Below are 15,885 nucleotides of genomic sequence, written 5' to 3'. Positions count from 1 at the left end.
GGCGGCGCCTGAGGCAGCGAGAGAGGTTCGCGGGCTGGGCGAGGCGAGAAGCGCGCTCCGCTTGCTGAAAGAGAGCCCTTCGGAGCTCGGCGTTGAGTGCCCAGCAGCGGTGGGGTGGGGATGGGTGGCCGCTGTCAAAGGCGCGGGAGGGAGGCGGAGAGGCGGCGTTGCGTGTTATGACCCGGCCCGCCAGCTCTTTCTCCTTCTTCTTCCTCCCCCCGCCACCCCACCCCTCTTTCCTCCCTCCCTGTGTGCTGGTGGGGGGGGTGTATATCCGAAAGTAGAAAAACTGCGGAGCTTTGGAGTTAAGGACCAGCCAGCACATGCTTATAGAGGCCTCACAAAAGACCGAGGAACGTAGTGACGTGGGTTGTGGCCGAATGATGCTTTTTGCAGACACGGTTCGTTGCTTTTATCTGGCAGCTTCCTCTTGATAAAGGCTTTAACTGTTCTTGTTCCCCGGAACCGATGTAGAGATCAGTGAAAGTTTGCACTCTTCTCCAAAAACGCTCATAAGAAGCACTCGCCCAAATGTAGGACTGCCATCTCACCTCCCTAGACTGAGAGGAGCTGATAAATTGACAAGATTTGGAAGTCTTCAGGATTCTGGATGCTAGTAGAGTCAGAGGCATGCTACCCATTATACTCCTTAACTCTAGATGGAGCGTCAGAAGTTGTTGGTTTTTAAAAAAATATTGTAGTAGTAGTAGGTCTCTTGAATGGGTTTCCTCACAGGAACAATGTTCTCTTGCCATAGAGCAGCAGAGATCTTCTAGAATTGGCTTCTGACTTGGCATATGTGCATGAGATTCCATAAGGGACCACTGCATTAAAAAACACAGGTCTGAATGCCGGAATCTTCCCCCGCTTTCTTTAGCAGACTTTGGCAATGCTTTTTATTGGGATACTCTGCTACCAGATATTTTCCTCTGTGTCAAAATTGTAAGCCTTAAATTTAAGGAAACAATTTGGCTTTGTAGTAGTGAGTCATTTTTGTGTATAACCAGACACAGGCTTATATTTAAGAGTCTGAAAAAAGAGGGTTCACAACTCACTAATGAGGTAATGTAAAATGTGAAAGCAACTTTTATCATGGTCTTTCTTTTGATCATCTGCACATGGAGAAGAAAATGAATGAGGAAGAAGATGAAGCAACCTTTTTCCTTCCTGCAGAATACATACTTTCCACAACCTTATATACCATCCTGGAACAGAAGTGTCAGTTTAGTTTGCTCCTCAACTCTGATTTCTTTGCTCTTGTTTCCACTATTTTATTTAGAAAAGTTGCAGATCTTAGTAAGTAGAACCCCACTTGACAATTTCCAGAGGGACAACCACCTGTTGCAACAAAAATAAAGTATTGTAGCACCTTAAAAACCACGTACTATAGCATAAGCTTCTGTGGACTATATTCTAGACCCCAAAAGCTTGTTCCATAGTAAAAATGATAGTCTTTAAGGCAGCTTTCCCAACTTTGGGTCTTCAAATGTTGTTGGACTACAGCTTTCATAATCTGTGACTGTTGGCTATACTGGCTGAGGGTGAAGGGAGCTGTAGATAACAGGATCTGGGGACTCACAGGGGTGGCACTGTGGTCTAAACCACTGAGCCACTTGAGCTAAACAGCATTTCTGTGCGCTGCTCTGGTTTTGGTGTTCTGTTGTGCCAGAAGCAGCTTAGTCATGCTGGCCATATGACCCAGGAAAACTGCAGACAAATGCCGGCTCCCATGGCCTGTAAAGCGAGATGAGCGCCTCAACCCCAGAGTCGCCTGCGACTGGACTTAACTGTCAGGGGTCCTTTACCTTTACAGCAGGATTTGGTAGAAATGTCTTTGCAGCTGCATATTTTGAATTACAGTGGTACCTCAGGTTAAGAACTTAATTCGTTTTGGAGGTCCATTCTTAACCTGAAACTGTTCTTAACCTGAGGTACCACTTTAGCTACCTACCCCATAGTTTTCAATTAGCCTACTTCACAGTATGCTATAAACACACTGCCTAATTAATATCTTCATTCCAGCCAGGCGATACTCAGCCTTTAATGCAAAATTATTGCTAGCTGAGGTTGTGTTGCTGAAGGCTTTGGCTGCCTAAGTTGTCCTGGCATTTATTTCACTTTAAAGACAGTGAATATTAAAACCATCACCGTCCATTCTTAGCTTGCCACCCTAGCTTTTTCAGCCATGCATGCCATTCTCCTAAAAGCTTTTTTATTATACAGGTATATACATCCCCAGACCAGCCATCTAAATGCATAATTTGTGTGAAATGAAAGTAAATCAACCAAACTGTCGTGCGAGTCTTAAATGTAGAACATTTTATAGTGGAAGTAGCCCAAGCATGAAAGAGCTACAACATAATGCTAATCAAAAGAGATTTTAAGAGCTTTGTACTCTCTGGCTCCTTGGCAATGAATCTGGGTTCCTTTCATCCAGGGAAACAGGTGTTTCTTGATCATTTGGTAACTTCAACAGACAGAAACTGTATAAAGTTAGCATTTCTAAGAACTGCTCTTGTTTAAAGGTAAAGGTACCCCTGCCCATACGGGCCAGTCTTGCCAGACTCTAGGGTTGTGCGCTCATCTCACTCTATAGGCCGGGAGCCAGCGCTGTCCGCAGACACTTCCGGGTCACGTGGCCAGCGTGACAAGCTGCATCTGGCAAGCCAGCGCAGCACACGGAACGCCGTTTACCTTCCCGCTGGTAAGCGGTCCCTATTTATCTACTTGCACCCAGGGGTGCTTTCGAACTGCTAGGTTGGCAGGCGCTGGGACCGAACGACGGGAGCGCACCCCGCTGCGGGGATTCGAACCGCCGACCATACGATCGGCAAGTCCTAGGCGCTGAGGTTTTACCCACAGCGCCACCCGCGTCCCTGCTCTTGTTAAAGGCCTTGTTAAAAAAAGAAACAAACCCTAAACCTTAGAATTACAGCAAATGTATATTCCATGGGTAGGCAACCTAAGGCCCAGGGGCCGGATCCAGCCCAGTCGCCTTCTAAATCTGGCCTGCGAACGGTCCATGAATCAGCGTGTTTTTACATGAGTAGAATGTGTGCTTTTATTTAAAAGGCATATCTGGGTTAATTTTGGGGCATAGGAATTCATTCATTCCCCCCCCCAAAATATAGTCTCCCCCCCCCCGCATAAGGTCTGAGGGACAGTGGACTGGCCCCCTGCTGAAAAGGTTTGCTGACCCATGGTATATTCAAAGTACTTAATTCACAGGGTTTGTACTGCCATGGATTAAAGCATTCATATACTGAATCATGGGAAGCCAAGAGTAAGAATATGGTGAAAGATTAAAATTGGAGTTCTTGATTTATACGAAGTGGGTTGTGAAGCAAAAATAACATGGGCAGCTTCTTTCTCTCATCAGATTGGGATGAGAGAATTGAGGAATGGATTTTTTGATGAGAAATAAAAATTGAGTTCAGCATTGATAAACTTAAGGCTGTATGAAATCTGTATATGATACTGAGGCCTAAGTATTCCTTGCCATGAATTACTGACCTTTGTTTTTAAGAGAAGCTGCCAGGCCATTAGGCCTGAAAGGCTTTCTGGCAAGAGTTTAGGGTTCCCCATCACTTCTTCTATTCAGTTTTTGTACAAATGGAATTGGGTCCAATTTAAATATCCATTAAATGTTTCACATTTGGCTGGGCAATAGAAGATGACCAGACATTTCTGTATTGTACACGGGCTCTAAGGTCCTGAAGACATCTGCTTTAACTCTTAAAAGTAATTTTCTATATGCCTTGAAAACTGGATGGCATTAGGTCTTCAGTGTGTGAACAATAAGATATACAATTTTAGATCTTGTGAATTGGGTCTCTCTGAATCCATATAATAAATGATGGGCTTGCTCATAATTGTGAACATATGAAGCTAAGCAGGCTGGAGTTCTTGATCGTGCTAGGTGGCTGAAAAGCTTAGCTTGTGTAAAACTTCAATTCTCTCCCTCCCCCTGACCTTTTAGCTTGTCAGGAATTATTTCTTCGGTATACAGCCTCAAGGAAGGTGAGCCTGTGAAGACTAAAATCAATAAGAAAAGTCATTTGATTTTAAGTAGGCATATAAAAGTTTGCCATGTATAGATTGTTGTTCTATCTCATCGAAGGAAATGTAACTACTCAGAAATGGCTATGGTAGCATTCAAGAAGTTGCTTTATATACAATAGCCACTAAGAACTACCATTTCCATGAATTTTTTATGCACCGTTTTGTAATTGAGTTTAAGTAGCTATGTAAATTAGATGAAGCCGTTGAGCTCATTGTACTTTTCCAGCATGCCCTCTTAAAGCCAAATGTGATAATTTTTCTATATAGAAGACACTTCTGTTCAGGAAAACAGAAAGGAAAGTGCCTGTACACATTCAAGATGATGATGATGATTAACCTAGCACCATATGAACACTTCACAAAAAATAGATAACAGGCCCCTAGTTGGACTTACAATCTAAAATAAACAGAGGGAAGCAATGGAGGAAAGAAAATGGAGGCATGAGTAGATGAGATCTTTTACAGAAGATGTGCTACACATGCATTTATCAGCACGCAAATATTTCAGTACATGCACTGAAACCAACTTAGCAGCTTGTGTACAAAAACATATACACTTGGTTGTTTGTGTGGTCTTACCTAGGAGTACTGTGACTAGGAACTATTCATTTGAAATAGCCTTTGATGCTGAACAAGTTGCCCAACCCTCCTTTGTTCAGAGCTACTTACAGGAGAAGCAGAGTATATTGCCTCTACATGTACTTCTAGCCTTGGCTTATTCCAAACTGAAATGTTCTGCAACTCAAATGTTGTGAACTGCCCTGAAATCCACGGGTATAGCAGAATACAAATTTAATAAATAACAATAATAATTATTACTGCTTGCTAAAACAACTATATTCTGGTTCAGGCTGCAGGTTCACTGCTGACTTATGGGGCTGTGACTTACGCCTCATGAATGGATTCTCATACTTTTTAGGGCAACCCTCTTATGGTAATAACAGCAGAATTAGGAGGGAATTGAATATATTATTCACTTAAATTGTACAGATCCCTATGAGATGGTGAGCTTAAGTGCAGGGCTGTATGTACTGTCATGTAAATGAACATACTGTTCTAAGCTAGCCAAAAAACTATACCAACAAAATTCTGAATTCAACAACCTATGTCAGTTATGTATGTTTACTGATGCTACATCATTTTGCTTCTGCTAGTCAAAGGAAGAAACAACCAGATATGACACCGAGGCAGCCCCCATGGGCAACTGGAAATCCTGCTAAGCCGCTTCTGGTTTAAAAATGACATAAAACCTTGGAAGCCAGGCTTAAACCATAAGGGATAATTCAGCATCTAACCATTTCTTTTATTTATATTTTAAATGCTGAAATTCTTAGGAGGATGAATTGTATACATAGTGGATCCCATGTTCAAATACTTGTGAAAGGGGCTGGCTATATTTACTGGTGATAAAGGAGAAGAGAAGATTCAGAAGAAGATACTGTACTCCCTCTGCCCTTTTAAAAATGCTTCTGCTGCAGTAGCGCTGACCAGCAGAGATAAAATTGCATGGAGTGGTGGTTGAGATACTGTTTTCTTTCTTTCCCTTTGTACTGAGTTGTAATGGGGGGTGGGTGGACTTTCAGCTTTGGCCTTGTTGAGAAGTGAAGCTGGGGACTTATTTTGCAGCAGAGATCTCTCAATGCCCCACCTACCTTCCTTCAGTGAGAAAGTATTGTGCAGCCCACTGCCTTGATTCACTTCCTTCCTAGATTTGTACAGTCAATAATATGGCACAACTCTTAGCTTCTTTTAGGCAATGCATCTTTTCTTATGGGGGGTAGGGGACATAGACAAGAATTGCTATGGACCATGCATGTGTGTTCTTTCTGCCCTTATCTTCCCCACAGCAAGATGCCAATGTAAAATATTTTAGAGTAGAACTTGTCTCAAAGCCACTGTCCCTTCTGTCTTAAATGATTTGCCTAATGGAGAGCACTCTGGCAATTATTTCCATATAATAATGTTATGTTGGAGCCATGTTTCTTAGAAGTGCTTATCTCCTCCCATTCAGCCAGTTTCTGTTGATTATAATGGAGCTGTAGTGAATATACCCTTTATTTAATAAGTTGGCTGAGGGTGAGTAACCTCAGGCCCAGGTGCCAAATGTTGCCCTCAGACCTCTATCTAGCCTTCAGGTCTGTGCCAATGCAGTGCCGCCTCCCCAGGTCACACCCCTCACTGGCCTTGCACTTCATCTTCCTATAGTGGTTTTGTGTCCTTGAACTACAACAATACCTCTTGCTTGCTTGCTTGTTTGGATGGATGGATGGATGGATGGATGGAGAGGGTTGTTTGTCTGACCATAGCTGCCATTCACCACACAGGTAGGTGTCCCTTGCATTGAAAAACACCCCCCCCCCCAGTCTAGGCTATCAGGAATTCCATTCAGGCGAATGCAGGTGCCCCCCCCCCTTACATGGGGGTTACGTTCTGGGCACATAAGCATGGAAATACAGATTACTAACCCTTTAGTAGGCTAGTAACCCGTGTTGGCTGATACAGTAACAAGATGTAGTAGGCACTATATTATATGCAGCTGGCTACCTCCCCTACCCTCATTTGAATAGCCTGTTGTAGTGGCAGTAAGTAGACACAATAAACCAGGCATGTCACTGTTTCTTTGCCTCTAGACCCTTTGCTCTGCAGATTTTAGAACTATGCTTGTCCAATTCAGTTTTGTTAGTGTGGGAAAGAGACCTAAGTAGTCTCATGCAGTCTGGAAGTCTTTGCTCAGGGCTGTTAAAAAGGCCTAATTATGCGACCTTGCTGGGTGGGGAGGAGGTGGCTTCCCCTTCTGATGGTATGTGGTGTGTATAGAAGTAGGTGGTATGTATAGAACAAGCAGTATTTTCAATCCTTAAATCTTATCATGCACAATAGTGCCTGAAGGCAAGCTAGAAGGCCTGGGCAATTAGCCCTAATACCTCCTATTAGCATGGTAAAATCTGCAGTGCCAGTTAGCCTCCTTCGTTCAAAATGCTAATTAACTATCCCTTTATTCATTGGAAGAAAGAACTAAAGCGATAGATATCCTTATGCACTGTTTCAGACTGAAGTGGTTAACTTATGGCTAACTTTTGAATCAGTTTTAGCACATAAGTTGAAATTTAGGAATGGCTGTGTCAATAAATTCTTCCTTCTTGGCCATTAGGTATATTTTAATTTAGTCAATTATGTAATAGGCTTATGTTACAAAACGAATATGGATTTTGAATTTGATGTTTGTAATTTTGTAAAAAAAAATTCAGTTTTGGAATAAAGTTTTTTTAAAAAAATCTTCCTTCTTGGCATTTGGTTACTTGGCTGTAATGCATACCTGTAACTTTGGTATGGAATACACTATGAACTATCATATTTCAGTGCATTGTATATCCAGCCAACTGAAGGTTAGTTACAGGGAGACAATCTGTGACTTATCCAAGTTCTTAACCTGAATATTTGAACTTTTCTGAAATGGTGATGTGGACAGTGCTCAGAAAAGTCTTGGAACAAATTTGGCCAATTATTTCCTGGCTACCTTTAAAAGGAATTCTGATATGACTGAAATGTTAATAACAGAACATCAGAAGGTGAACATACTAATCAGCTTCTGTTCTTGGTTTTCCTGTTGATTCCCCCCCCCCCCCCGCCCAATTCTGTGTCATGCAGGTGGAGGAGGAAACCGAAAAGGCAAGAGTAAAAAATGGCGCCAAATGCTACAGTTCCCACACATCAGCCAATGTGAAGATCTTCGGCATACTTTGGGTAAGGAGCATGCTTGCATTGGAGAGATGCTGTCTTCCCTGCTTTCTTGTGTGTGGAGTGGAAGTGGCTGGGTTACAAAGAAGCCTTGAGTGCTTGGCATAAGATCTTGTACATTCACCCTATGGTAAGCTATGCTTGTTCATATGATTGCCTGATGATGCAGGATTTTCTGGCGGTAGCATTGTCATTACCAAACACTCCTGTGCAATTATTTTGCCTTAGTATTGCATCACCATGACCCTCTGGCAGCATTGTGAGAGGTTCTAGTTCAGTAATAGAGCATCTACTTTATATGCATTAAGTCCCAGATGCAGTCTTGGGTATCTCAACTGGGAACTGCCTCTGCTTGAGATGTTGTAGAGCAGCTGCTACTCAAGAGTAGGCAGTATTGGGCCAGATGGACCGGTGATCAGACTTGGTACAAGGCATCTTCATAAGTTCAGGGATGCCTTTCTCCTCTTGCAAAGTTTACCTGATCTCATTTTAAGCAGCTACTTTATTGCTCTCCTTAATTCCACTTGCTTTCCCCTGGGAACCAGTGATTTTATTCCAGCTGTGTCAAAATCCAAGCAGTCTCCTCTCCCACTTCTACTGGCTTAATCATTCCTGGGGCACTCCAGCCATGTCTTCCCTGATCCCTTTAAAATGCTTATGAATTATTGGGGAAAACTGCATGTCAGTTTAGAACAGGGGTCAGCAACCTTTTTCAGCCATGGGCCGGTCCACCGTCCCTCAGACCATGTGGTGGGGCGTACCTAGAGATGCATTTTAAATAAAAGGGCACATTCTACTCATGTAAAAACACACTGATTCCCAGACCATCCGTGGGCCGGATTGAGAAGGCGATTGGGCCACATCCGGCTCCCGGGCCTTAGGTTGCCTACCCCTGCTTTAGAGCCTGTATTCCTGCTGCAAGTTGGAGCTTGGTTGCTTCTTTTCTTCCACCTATTAACTATACAGCTCCTCATCTCTAATTATAGTGAACAAAAAATGCTCATTGAGAAGGCTGTGAACAGTTAGATGTGGTATGGGAAAACTTGAACTGTTGCCTGGCAAGTTGAAATCATGCAGTCTTCTAGCTCAAGCTTGGCTTCTGAATTGCAATTAAAGCAATTTCTTCTTAAATGCTAGCTGGGACCTCTTTCACTATCAGGATGCCAGCTCACAGACCTATCCAAGGGGAAAGTTGTTGACTTTCTCTGTAGAGCATCCCTTCAAATCAAGCCTGGGGCGCTTGCAACTCTCCAGATGTTTCTGCTCTTTGACTGTTGATCATGCTGACCAGGGCTAATGGAAGTTGGAGAGGCACATGTTCTCCAGACAGGCTTCAAATTATTGGTGACAAAGGAATTCTTGGGAGTGACAAAATTGTGAAAATAGCCCAAGGTACAGAATAGAATGCTGCACAGAGTTTCTTGTTACTGACAGGACTTGCTCAGCCTGGCTGCATTAGAATCTCTTTGCTATCGGGTGTATGGTAGCTGTACAGATTTCCTTGCAGTTGACAAGAGTGGTTCTTGTTCCCAAGATCATGTGCCTTGATACAGCAGTACCATTAATTATTTAAAAAGAGGCCTTTTATAGATGACTTGAATGCTACTCTAAATCAAGATTTATCTGTTAGATTTGGATTTCTTTTGGTGATGATCATTTCTGGAAGCCCAGCCAGATGGGCGGGGTATAAATAAATTTATTATTATTATTATTATTATTATTATTATTATTATTCTGGAATAATGGTGTAAATTATTTTCTAGCACTATAGATTCTTTAAAGAAGAACTGGCAATTTGAATAGGTCTTACGTGGTACTGTGTTTCATGGGGGTTTTTTGTAGAAGGCTGTTCCTTAATTCTAATAAACATTCAATAGTAACATTGTTGCTTTTCAAATTTATAACATCAGGTTATGGGTTTACCATAAAAGGTTACTGAGATGAGTGAGAGAAACTCATTCCATTAAATATTCAATGATTTGCTTACGCCCTGGTCATTCTGATTTCTGGGCTACTATTCGTAAGACTCTGAATACTGATTTCTGGATCTTATTCAGACTATTGGCCCATCAAACTCAGCATTGTCTAGACTACACAGACTTAGCAGCATTTTGGGGTTTCACTTTCCCAACTCTGCCTGGAGATATCGGGGATTGAACCTGGAACCCCCTGCATGAAAAACTTGTGCTTTACCGCTTCACTATGGTCCTTTCCCTGAAAGAGCTTAATGTGTCCCTTCAGCTCAATGTCCTTTTCAGTTTCTCTCCCTGTATACTTCCCCTCCCCCTTGTTGATCAAAGCTGGACCATGTCAGGGTTTCCTTGTGTTGACCACAATAATGCCCAGTTGTGAAGTGGTTTCACTTTAATATTCCATTTCCTTACAATGTTCATTATCTTGTGTTCGATTGAAGATAAAAATCACTGCTGGTTTTCTGCAAGTATTCTAGTGCTGACTCTTGAAACTCTCATTCTTCCTTTATAGCCTAGCCATTTGTCCACTTTGAACTCAGTTGGCTTGGCTTTGTTTGGATAACATTTTTCTCTTTCACTATCTTTGCTCTGGGAAAAGTCCCTGTTATTTCCCCGTCCTCCTTCTATCTCCTTATAGTGTCTAGTTTGCAGCTTGCCAGAACGTTCTTCTGTCATAGTTTGAACAAAATAACTTTGGACATTGTACATTGACTAGGGAGCTGCTGGCTGTCTGGTGTATTTTGTGTGTCTATAAAAACTGGCTGTTCTTAGTAACTGTATGAAGAAGTCCTATTCCAGGGGAGTCTGTGGCCCTCTAGATGCTATTAAACTATGGTTTCCATCAACCCTGGCCATTCATGTTGCTGACTTGGGCTTCTGGGAGTTAAAGTCCAATATTAGTTGGATGGTAAGTTCTCCATCCCTGCCTATGGACTTTCTTTCTCTTTGAAAGAATGGGGGAAACTTGAGATTCCCTCCTCTTTTATACTTCTTGTGTGTTAATTTCCTTTCCTCCCTCCCATTATGGAGACCTTGGACCAGGTTGGTTTAACACAGAGCTGCCTGCCTAGAGCAAAGCTCTTGCCTCTATGTGGCCTGGGTAGAAAATATTTTTTCTGCAAAAAGTGTCCATTATCCAGCAGAGCTATGAAGAATCCTCTAATCCTGCCAGGCTCTGACCCCTTCACCTTCCTTCATTCAGTACACTCATTTCCTGCAAGAGAAGGAAATGGTGCACTTTGCATATGGCCCCTTCCCCCCCTCTCCACACTTTCGGCATTGGCTTTGTTTTCTTCGACTGTATTCTTACATCAGGAAACCACAGCTTCCTTAGAGCAACTGCTGCACAGAAGAGAACACTTACAACATGCTCCGTAAGAGAGTTGGGGTGGGGTGATTTACAGAAGAACAGCTTCCTGGGAAGTGATGATTAAACTAATTCCACCACAGTGGGTGGGGCCGTGGGCATAGCCGGGGGGGGGAGTGAGGGGCAGTTGCCCCCCATCAATAAAAATCAGTAAAAATACATAGCTAACTGAGGTTCTGCCCCCCTAACGAAAGGCCTGCCCCCCCCGTAAATCCTGGCTACACCTATGGGTGGAGCTACAAAGTACTGCCAGGTTCATTCAAAATATTGCCAGCTGTGGAAGATAAACAAACCCACAAACTGCAAGAAGCATCATCACAGTTCAGGGACATCAATCAGCCAAGCAAAAGCACTCCAGGATGGTGTAGAGCAGGGATGGGGAAGGGGCATGACACGGGGAGAATCTCGAGGGCAGCGTAGAGGCTTGGTAGGCTGTATTGGTACCTGGGCTTGAGGTTCCTCACCTCCAACATAGGGATGGAAGCATAGCTGGCCTGTTTCTTTCTTGCAAAGTTACAAGGTCCTGGATTTCTGCACATGCCTCTTGATCTGACCATGAATCTTGATTAGAAGGAGAATTGGGGGCCCGGGAAAGGGATCATTAGCTACACTAGTCAGCCTTTACCCCACAGCCATAACCTACCTCTCCATAACCATTGTGGTTTTTCTCTGTGCTTCAATAAATTAATAATTAAAGGATTCTGCGAACCCAAAGCACTTGCCTACAGATGGAGACTGCCTATTGCTTCTCTGCATGATATTGCTGTTCTGGCCTCGCTGCCTTCTATTAGCCTCTGCTCATTAATTCTGCCATAGCTTTGCATCTTGTGTGAACTAATCATTCAGTTATACCTAATACAGCTGAATTAAGTAACCCTGAGGAGGCTGACCTGTTGCTTCGCTGTTGACGTCACTTCTCTAGCTTTGTCCCCTTCAGATTAGAAGACATGCCCAGATCAGGGGAAGGGGGTGGAATCCTTTTAACATGATTTAATAATGTCGTTCCTCCTGTGGTGAGAAAGAGAGAGTAAAATTGTTGATCATTGTCTTTCTGTATGAATAATTGAAAGCAATAAAATGTAAATTTCAAAAATAATGTCACTCCTCTTCTCCCTACTCCCTCCAATTATGTCAGCGATGTGAAGGAGAGGGAACAACACCTCTGGTGTATAGACTTCAGGTTGAGAGCATAAAATCAAGCCATGAAAAATTAACCTAAATTTTGGGACTTGATATGTAGTTCTGCCAAGTAACTCCTCTGGTGGACAAGTTGACCTGTCTTTATTGTTATAGCCAAAATGGGGGGTGGGGGACACACCCTCATCCACTCGAACAACCTATGATGCCCCCAAAGGCAAAAACATGAAAAGCAGCAAGCCTTAAGCTGGTGCCTGATAAGATCTCCCCTCCTCTTCTGAACAAGTGTTAAATAGTCTGTACTTTGATTTAAAATACCAGCAGCACCTTCCTAGGGAGCAATGAGTTGTGGTGATTCTGTCACATAGAAAAAGAAAAAAAAGGTTTGTTGATATCCTGCTAGAGAAGATATGTGGCAGTGGATGTTTCCATCCTGTTGCAAAGAGATTTAATATCCCCTTGTATAGATGTGGGGAACCTGTGGCTCTCCAGATGTTGCTGGGCCACAACTTCCATAATTCCTGGTACCGGCCATGCTGGCTGTGGCTGATGCGGGTTTGGAGTCCAACATCATCAAGAGTGCGACAAGTTCCCCATTCCTGCCATACGAGTTACCAGATATATTGCTTGGAAATTCACTCTCTGCTCCATGATTCAGCTGTGGCCATGCAGGTTCCTAAGCTTTCTGATAAGCAGTTGAGTGACTTTGCAAAAGTAGTTCTGTGCGGTGGCCAGAAGGAAATGTCAGTTACTCAAGAGAGCACTTAAATTCTTGAAGATAAAGATTTGACATGAAGATCTTATGGCTAGGAATTAAAATGAGTCACACACACAGGTTATCTGCTCCATTGAATAGCTTTCAGGACTTGGAATGGACCCTTCTCCTAATCTCCTAAAGTGGTTGCTTCAGATCAAGTAAATTCTTTTGAAAATGGATTTAGTTTCCTCCTCTCTTAAATGTTCCCTGATTGTGGTATGGGTTAGTAGCCGTTGATTAATGCTTCTTTTCTTTCCAGAGCGGGACTACCACAGTTTGTGTGAGAAGCAGCCCATTGGCCGTTTGCTCTTCAGACTGTTTTGTGAAACACGGCTTGAGCTTATGCGCTGCGTCAAGTTCCTGGATGCTGTGGTAAGCACACCTGTGTGAGAACCCCTTCCTGGGGGTTAAGCATGGGAGCTGATTAACTGTAAGTTTTGAAGGAAGGGATCCTGGCCTATTGCAAGGGATGTGGCCTATTGCAAATCCAAGTGTATGGAGGTGGCTTTATTCTTACCTCATTACTTTCACGGTACTCATATTCTACTCATAGTGGAGTCTGGAATAGGTGGTGGTGGTTCTTGGACTATACAAGAATATGTGGTTGGTTTGCATCATTTCTGCATTTTTATTCTTGGGAGAGGTATGTAGAATAATTGAATATTGCTTTCTTATCCTCATTCTTACATAGGCAGAGTATGAAGTAACCCCTGATGAAAAACTAAAAGAGTGTGGTCAGCTCCTGATTGAGACGTATTTAACCCCTAAGGTGAGATTTGCATTAGCTAAAAAGAGGGAAAGTTGCCTTAATGAGAGCTGCATTTGCCCTAGACTAAGCTGGGTCTAGGATATACCTAAATATTACCAACAGGGAGTAAACATTGGTACCTAGCCTGGCATTAGCTCCCAGCAGGCGTGGGGGGCTGAGGACCTCCTAGGACTTACACCAGGTTTAATTTTAAGTGCCTGGCACTCCAAGAGCTAATACCAAGAAGAAGAAGCATCCACCATGCCCCACAGGCTCTCCCCATAATAGAGCAATACTATGTCTGGAGCCAGAGGCATTTGGGAGGAAAGGTAGTCTAAGTGGCGGCATCTGTCCAGCACTTGTCCTTTCACTGCCAGGTACTCGGAAGAAACAAATTATTTGTGCCAGCACTGCTGCCTCCCCAAAGTGCTAACCTCACCCCCCAGCAAGCTTGGCATTATTACAATCTTTTTGAATTTTAAGGGCCTGATGATGAAGGAGAAGCGCAAGGCCGGGCAGCTGCCATAGCCACACCATGCCACTTTCCCCTGATGCTGTCCACCACTGCCACTCTGTAAGCTTACTTGGGGTCACCCCAGGATGGTGCTTTGGAGGGGCCCAGAGGCACCTTGCCCAGGACCTCCTTCAAACCTGGTGCTGAACTTGACTCTACCAGTAGTACTTTCTCCATGGTGATGCCCCAAATTTGGAACAGCTTCTTACATGAGGGGCACTTGGTGCTAACTTCATTGACATTCCAGGGTCAGACTCAGGCCTTCCTGGTTTCTCCAGACATTTATGAATACTTAGTTGCTGCAATAATGAATATGTAATTATTGTGGTTGGATCTGATTATCTGTTCTCACTATTCATTGTTTTCTTGTATAGTTGCTTTCATTAATAATGTTGTTGCCTGCTCTGGGATTTATGGGAAGGGCAGGATATAAATTCATAAGTATTAAAAACAACAGAACTCTGATTTTCCTGTCTGATCCTGTCTATCCTCAGGGTGTGGATCATGTGCCTGAAGTGCCCTCGGAGCTAGTAAATCTGTGTTCTAAGCGACTGGAGCAGGAACCGGGTAAAGAGCTCTTTAAGGAATCTACCAAGTGAGTGGGGGGATTGGGAGGAATTTGTTTCATAATGTGCACAATTCCCAGAACAGTGGTCACTGATAATCTAGTAGGGGCTAACTTTGCATACAACCTGTTGCATCTGTAAGTGGGTTGTCACCAGCAAGCCTTGGAATTCATGTATTGTTTATTTCTCTGCTGTAGGAGAGCCAGTGGGTGCCATGTTGTGTATAGGCAGCTTATAAGGCTTAATAAATATTAATATTTGAGTTGCTAGATGGCTTATCCTGCTCTTGATGGTGAATGGAAAAGGAGTCACCCCAGCCTGTTGTGATGCTCCTTTTGGCTTGTATTCTATCTCCCTTGGGAACAATCTACTTTCATTAGAAGTCCCAGGGCATAGTCTGAAGGCACATGATGCAGCAGTCTTTGCTGAAGCCTAGCAGGTATTATCTGGTCAATGCCTAGATGGAAGACTGGCTGCCTGAGAGCCATATGTATACCATCTTGATTTCAGTGGAAGAAAGGCAGGGTTTAAATAAGTAAGACCTACCTTTAAAACATCTCTCACTACCTTGGCAGCAAATATCAGACCAGGCTTGGATGACTGCAGATAACATTGTGGTGGCACTTTGTACTAATGGCAGTGGTGGTGCTTGGAAGCTGTGGCAGTATCAAAAGGAATTTTCTTTAAAATGAGCCTTGTCTAGAGTTCCCTGCCTTTGTGCTCTTCATCTTGCTGCACTTGCCCATATAATTCAGATTTCTGGCCCCAGGTCTTGCTGCTGCAGCTGTGCAAAAAGCTCTGGCAGTGACCTATGTGGCTGTGGTGTATGAACAAAGAGCCTCTGATCTGGAGCCCTGCTTTCTCTGGCAGCCTCTGAAAAGGGAAGTAACCATCATATTCCTTCCTTTTGCTCTCCAGATTGGATAGTATGTTGCCTGAGTCTTCTGAATGTCTGCTGTCTCTGGCAGTCTCCTCGCCTTATGATCCAAGAGCTTGTCAAATCCCTTGAAGCGTCTCAAGCTTT

At 43.3% G+C, this 15,885-nt stretch overlaps 1 protein-coding gene across 3 annotated transcripts in view; it reads left to right on the top strand.

Moving 5' to 3' along the window:
* Window positions 1-15,885, top strand: part of GRK6 (G protein-coupled receptor kinase 6) — a 34,670-nt gene that overhangs the window by 689 nt on the left and 18,096 nt on the right. For 2 of the 3 annotated variants that reach the window (XM_083726289.1, XM_083726290.1), the window contains exons 2-5: window positions 7,711-7,806; window positions 13,293-13,405; window positions 13,725-13,802; window positions 14,790-14,890. In XM_083726289.1, the coding sequence (XP_083582415.1) occupies window positions 7,711-7,806; window positions 13,293-13,405; window positions 13,725-13,802; window positions 14,790-14,890 (388 nt within the window). Of the gene's footprint in view, window positions 1-823; window positions 843-7,710; window positions 7,807-13,292; window positions 13,406-13,724; window positions 13,803-14,789; window positions 14,891-15,885 lie in introns of those variants that run through there. The other variant, XM_083726291.1, reaches the window with a different exon arrangement.

This window comes from Podarcis gaigeae (genome assembly GCF_964106915.1).
Source record: "Podarcis gaigeae genome assembly, chromosome: 2".
In the NCBI taxonomy this organism is placed as follows: Eukaryota; Metazoa; Chordata; class Lepidosauria; order Squamata; family Lacertidae; genus Podarcis; species Podarcis gaigeae.
Note: the sequence above shows the minus strand (reverse complement) of the source record. Positions and strands in the feature narration are given on the sequence as shown.